At 48.1% G+C, this 6,000-nt stretch overlaps 1 protein-coding gene across 3 annotated transcripts in view; it reads right to left on the bottom strand.

Annotated features, from left to right (window-relative positions):
- ARHGAP22 (Rho GTPase activating protein 22) overlaps nt 1–5,789 on the bottom strand; it is a 122,271-nt gene extending 116,482 nt beyond the window's left edge. For all 3 annotated transcript variants that reach the window (XR_004980440.2, XM_036385457.2, XM_036385456.2), the window contains exon 1: nt 5,243–5,789. Coding sequence is in view for 2 of the 3 variants with exons in the window: in XM_036385457.2 (XP_036241350.1) it covers nt 5,243–5,276 (34 nt within the window). In the remaining variant the exon portion in view is untranslated. The remainder of the gene's footprint in view (nt 1–5,242) is intronic.
- Nucleotides 5,790–6,000: the final 211 nt, after the last annotated feature.

Here is a 6,000-nt window from a genome sequence, read left to right on the forward strand (position 1 = left end):
AAAGACTGTCAGCAGGACCCTCCCTCCCTCATGTTAGTTTTAAGGACTTAAATATGTGCAGGCCTGGGCAGAGTCTGGGCACAGATCCTTTCCTCTTCCAGCTCAGCAGAGAGCTCACACTGCAGCCTCATGAAGGAGTTTCTCTTTCCCACCAGTGAGCCTTACATTGAACTACCCCTGCCCATATTGCAGGGAGCTGAAGGAAACAAATGAGGTCGTTTATGCTGCTGTGCTTGCCTATCATTTACCATAAATGTAAGGGGAAAGCCAGCAAGGAAAAAAAGTAATTCTGATACTAATCTTACAATGAAGAGTAATACATTTATGCAGGTGCTAAAAGTGCAGGTGACTGTCCTCTCAGGAGAAGGGTGCTTGCATTTGTAGCCCTTCCACTGTGCTATTTACACACAGACTGACAGTTTCACCCTGTACTCCCTCAGTGATGTTCTATTAGTAATTAGAGAGCCTATGACTTTGTGATTTTTAATATTTAATTCCCTCCCCACAAGTGCTCTCCCCAGTAGTCTAGCTGCCCTTAGAGCTGAATTACTGCTCTTTCTCAATGCTCCTTTCCCTCCCCAGGAGGTGAGGCTATGGTTCATTATTTCAAATTCAGATTGCCTGTGCTTAATAAGCTGGTGCCTGCCTGCAAACTTTTCAGGGCTTTTTCTAAGGAGAATGACTGCCTGCCTGAGCCTTCAGGCAGGGATAGAAAGCTGCTATTGCCAAGAGCAGCAATTACTCCAGCACACACCATGAATCCAATTGGAGAGTGGTATCTGTACAAAGATGAGAGGATTACACCTTTGAACAACTCATGTCCTCCTTCATGGGACATGCCACCAAGTAAAGGTGAGAACATGAACCTGTCTCTGGAGGAATCCCACAAACATCACTTTCTTGACCCCGTCTCTATATGCACACAGCCACTGAATCAGAACAGAGACAAAAAAACCAATTAGAGCCCAGAGCTTATAACACAGGTCATTGCCACACACCCCTGCACCAGAGCAGCTCAATACTAGAAGCCTGTACCACAGAACAAAAGTAGCTCCATGCTTCATTCACCTCCCTAGGGCTGCACACAGTGAGAAGGAACTCTTGTAGTTTACTTGTCCCCTTCTTTACCCCTTAGTCTGGTCCTATTTCTTCCTGCTGCCTTCAGGGCACTTAATCCAATACTGCACCAATGACTCCCCCCACAGCCCCTGTACTCCTGCCTTAGGTTTTTAAGTTAAACTCAGCAGTTTCATCTCAAGCTCCTCCAAAGCAACATGACAAAACCCAGGCTCATGCTGCAGGCAGCCCTACAACCATCTCCTGCTCCCTACCATCTCAGAGATATCTTCCTCCACCAAACTGAGATACAAACCTAATTATACTTACCAAAACCTCATCCTTGCCTTTTACCCACATACCTTTCCAGAGGAGAGCTCCCAAACTGCCTCTCCTGCCTTACAGACTCACCCTGTAAGGATGTGGGGCAGTGAACCGCCCCCTCGCAGGTGGGCTGCTCCTTAATGGTGGCTCCTCTGTGCCCAGCTGCACCAGCCACTCTGATTGCTCCCACCCGGGGCCTCCTGTGCTCCCAGCAATGTTGGTGGGCTCTCAGGGCTGAAGGAAGTGTTTGGAGGAGTTCACAGCTCCAGGGCTGTTTACCTTGGTTCCAGGAGTAGGAAACTGGGTGTTCCCCTTTGCCTGGTAGGCTGGAGGTGCCAAGGCGCTGGGCTCCCACGTGCTCTGGGATTGCTGTGCACAGCTCCAGCCCCTCTAACCAGAGCTGACCTGGGGCTGTGCAGGCACCAGTGCTGCCCTGGGCAGAGCTGGGGCTGCAGGTGCAAGGCTGGCATTTGGTGAGGGACACTAGACACATAAGAGCTCCCTTTTCCATCATCTTTCTCTGACTGGTGAAAGGATGGCTCCTCACACACCAGGAGGGAAATAACTGTTCCACTACAGGCATATGAAGGGTATCAGTATGTTTTGCACCAGCCTAACTAACCACAATGTCTCCCATCACTTTTTCTAGCCTCTAAGTTTTAATTAAAACACACACAAAAAGTTTTATTATTATGACTGTAAGGAAAATTTGTAACATATGTATGAGCATGTCACAAACAGAAATAATAGGTCATAGTGTCACCCAAAAGTACAAAGCCCTATTAAGGGGAGAAGGGTTATTCTTAGTGCCTCTACTACTGAGACACATTGTGCTGAAGACAGGAATACTGTAAATTATATATGATGTCAGCAGGCTAACTCTCTTTCTATGGAGGGCAATCACATCACTCAAAATACAAATGCATAAGCCTGTAGCCAGTCCAACTGCCATTTTCTAGCACATTTAAATGCAACTGGGCTGGCAACCTTTTTGGGACTTTTCAAGCCAAGGATCAAATGCTTTTTTTTTTAATCTCTTAAAAACAATAACAAAAATGCATCCATTGAGACTGAAGGATGCAGTCTGAACACTGCCTTCTCTCTAATCTATACAGAAAGTCCTCTTGCCTCCACTCTGCAAGGCTATATTTTTCTACCCTATCACATAAGAAGAAAGTGAAAATAGATGTTTTCCATTGCAGCTACTTATTTTGGGATCCTGGACTCCACCAATTGCTGTACATGAACCCCTACAGATGAAAAAATAATGCAAAATCCATTCAGGCCCAGTCAGAATAAATGACTTCCCAGAAGGCCCATTTATTCACATTAAGAATTTCCATCTGTGAGATTTACACCTTCCTAGATCTTATGGAAAGAACATGTACCTCTGAATGCACATTTCAGAGTTACAGATATGAGACTGCTGGTGGAACAGCAAGGACTGCCTTATACATGATAGTTACTTTTAGTAAGGCAAATTATCTTTGTTCTCTACTATGCCTTTCACAGACATTAGGAACTACACCCTGGGTGTCAGGCTCAAGTCCAGAGCAGGCATTTTCAAAAGCTTGAATGTCTTTAAACCCAGGAGCTTTCTTAAGGACAATCTACAAGTCAAACAAAAATGACAGCATCAGACATCACAACTCCATGTTTAAAGGCACATTCTCACTAGAGAATTGGAAATAAAAAAGAAATTCATGAAGCATTCCTGTTTGCACAAATGTGGGGAGCCTGAAGCAAAGAGCTAGCTAGCCAAACACACATATTGGGGTTTGAACCTCAAGAACTCTGCAAATACAGGAACATCTCTGGCTTCAGCCACATTGCTGCCTTCTGCCACACTCAAGTGTGACAGATATTCAGGATATCCCTCCTTGTCCCTTCTCTTCAATCTGTCTGTTCACAGAAGTCACATTGCTTCCCTTCCACAACTAAGTCCCAATGGCAGAGCTGACAGCCACAAATCTGAAAAGGCAGCCAAACTCAAGCAGCAGCTTGCAGCAGATCAGCTGCCCTTGTTGATGTTCACTGTATGCAGAATATTCTCCCAGGCTTCTGAATACTTTGTTTTTCCACTGTTTATCACCTGAATCCTCTTTAGCAATCCCAGCTGAGACTCCAGGGAGCATGAACTGCCATTTCCTATTTAGCTCAGTCTTGCAAGGTGGGACACTTACCTTAAAGAACCATTCATCATCTCCAGCATGGCCTGTTTACAGTTCCTGTGAACAAGAGCTAGAGAAGAACCTTGCAGGATTAGGTCCTACTTGGTAAGTTTTGCAAGAGGTTACCAGTGCTTTGCTACAGCATTGCAAAAGTAAGAAACTTTCCAGAATCCCAGCTCTTTTCATGAGTTCTAAATTCATTCAGAAATAAACTTACCTATGCACAGGTAATGAACCAATCAGAACAAACACAGAGAGAATGACACATACTGCTATAAATTGAAATTGAATCACAAAGGTACACTATAGTTTGTCCCCTGAGTATCAGGAGGCCCTAGGGATCTAGAATGTCTGTCCCATAACTAGACTTCAATATATATTAATACACAAATTAGTCTCTTCCAGGTGATTTGAAGAGAGTGGAAGAATGGCAGGCATGACACAGCCTTCCTGTACAACCTTAGCAGCATTACCTAGCTTGTCTCATCAGAGCTATAATAGCTACCAGGAATGCCGGATAAAACATACATTAAAAGACTCCCTTAGAAGGGGGATGGCAAAGACAGCATCTACAAAAGACTTGCTGAACTTCTACAACCCTGTGTAACTGAAAAATAAGTACTTATGACTTTACTGTGGGTGCAGCAGTACATATCTGATCCTGACACCTCCAGATGGCAGGAAGCTTCTTTCCAAGATGCTAACAGCTATTTAATGGGCTGTCGGTATTTTAAGGACCGTTCATCACGTAATAGGGCTTTCAATACATGATGCAGTGACATTTGGCTGAAAGAACCTGTGCAGAAATCACAGTAGCTAGAACCAGTGATATCTTTTCTATTTGACAATGGCTGAAGAAAACCCTAATCTTTACATACTCTTCTGAATGTGTTTGCTTTAGCTCCTAAATGATATTACTCTAATCTGTTTCCAGTGGGCAGGAAGAGATCCCTCTGACACTGTCATTAGTTTGTGAGTGGCAATGATGATTTCCAAATGCCATGTCAAACGAGTAGCTGGTGCTGCTCCTGAAGATCACAGAATGCATCCCCTGCCAGCGCATCTCTTCCAGGTGACCTGACATGGAGACAACGGCTGTGCCCAGCCCCAGCTCTCTGCTTTACAAACATGGCACACTACACCTCACAGCTCCAAATGACTGCTCAAAGCATCTGTTGCAAACCCAGGGCAGGTTTTCCTTCTTCCTTTTGTTTTGCCCACAGAATGAGTATCTCCACCTCCTGCATCCAGCCCTGCAAAGATAATGTGCTACAGCAAACTGCTTCCCCAAGATGCTGCAGGTAAACTAGACACACCTGTCTCCAGCCGTTATCATGAACTCAGCATTAGAAACACAGCATTAGCAGCCAGTAAGGGGATGAAAAGGCTATGTCGAGTCCCAGGACAGAGTACTATTTATTTTTTTTAATTAACGATGCTGTTTAGCCCAGACATTGCAGACCATGCCGGTGAGCACCAGCGCAGGTCTCCTCCTCCTAGGCTTCTTTCTCCCCGATCAGTCACTCCTCCCCAGGGCTGGCTTCGGCCAGCGGGGCAGCAGCCCCCGCAGCCGGGGTGGGTGCACTCCGCGGGCAGCGCCAGGGCTCTCCTCCGCCACCGCCGCGAAGTTTCCCCGTGCCAGCAGCCGGTCTCCGTCCCCACCCCGCGGGGCGCAGGGGTCGCACACTCACCTCTCCTGGCCTGCCTGATCTTGGGGCTCAGCATGCTCCCGGCTGGGCGCTGCCCGCAGCCTCAGCGCCCGGCCCCGGCCGCCGCCCCGCGCATCCCCCGCCGCCGCTGCCGCCGCTCCAGCCCTGCCTCGGGGGCGACGCTTCACGCGGGGCTGGATAAACCCTAATGCATTATTTATCCGGCCTCGAATTAATTCCCATCCAAAGTAGGCATGAAGTGTCTCGGTAATTAGTGCCGATAGATGGGCAGCGCGCAGACACGAGGGCTGGCCCCGGCTGCTGGCGCTAATTGGCCGCGCGGCCGTGTGATCAATGCGATCAATGCGATCAGGGTGATCAATGTGCCGCCGCTTCCAGCGAGCCGCGCTCAGCCCCGCGGCCGGGCTGCGCCTGCCTCCGCGCCCTGCGCTCAACAGATGCTTCGGCTCGGCAAGGCTCGCATCGGGAGCTGAGCCTGATTCAGCGGGGTTTCTTCTGCGCTGGAAGAAATACCGAGAGCGCTGGTCCTGAGGGCGGCGGCGTGCTAGGCCACCTGCTGAGCCCTGCATCCCTCCCGGCGAGGCATCCCGGTGAGAGACGGGGAGCCGAGCGAGAAACGACCCACTGCTCTCTGCCAGAGAGACAAGTATCTCTCGCCTGCGCTGGCAGACTCGCAGGATGGGCACAAGGGAATGTCCTGATTACGTTTTACATTACATGACATTTTAGCACCCATCATTTTTAATTGTACTGTTTGCTAAGCTCACCCCTCCCAAGGA

This window comes from Molothrus ater, chromosome 8 (genome assembly GCF_012460135.2).
Source record: "Molothrus ater isolate BHLD 08-10-18 breed brown headed cowbird chromosome 8, BPBGC_Mater_1.1, whole genome shotgun sequence".
In the NCBI taxonomy this organism is placed as follows: domain Eukaryota; kingdom Metazoa; phylum Chordata; class Aves; order Passeriformes; family Icteridae; genus Molothrus; species Molothrus ater.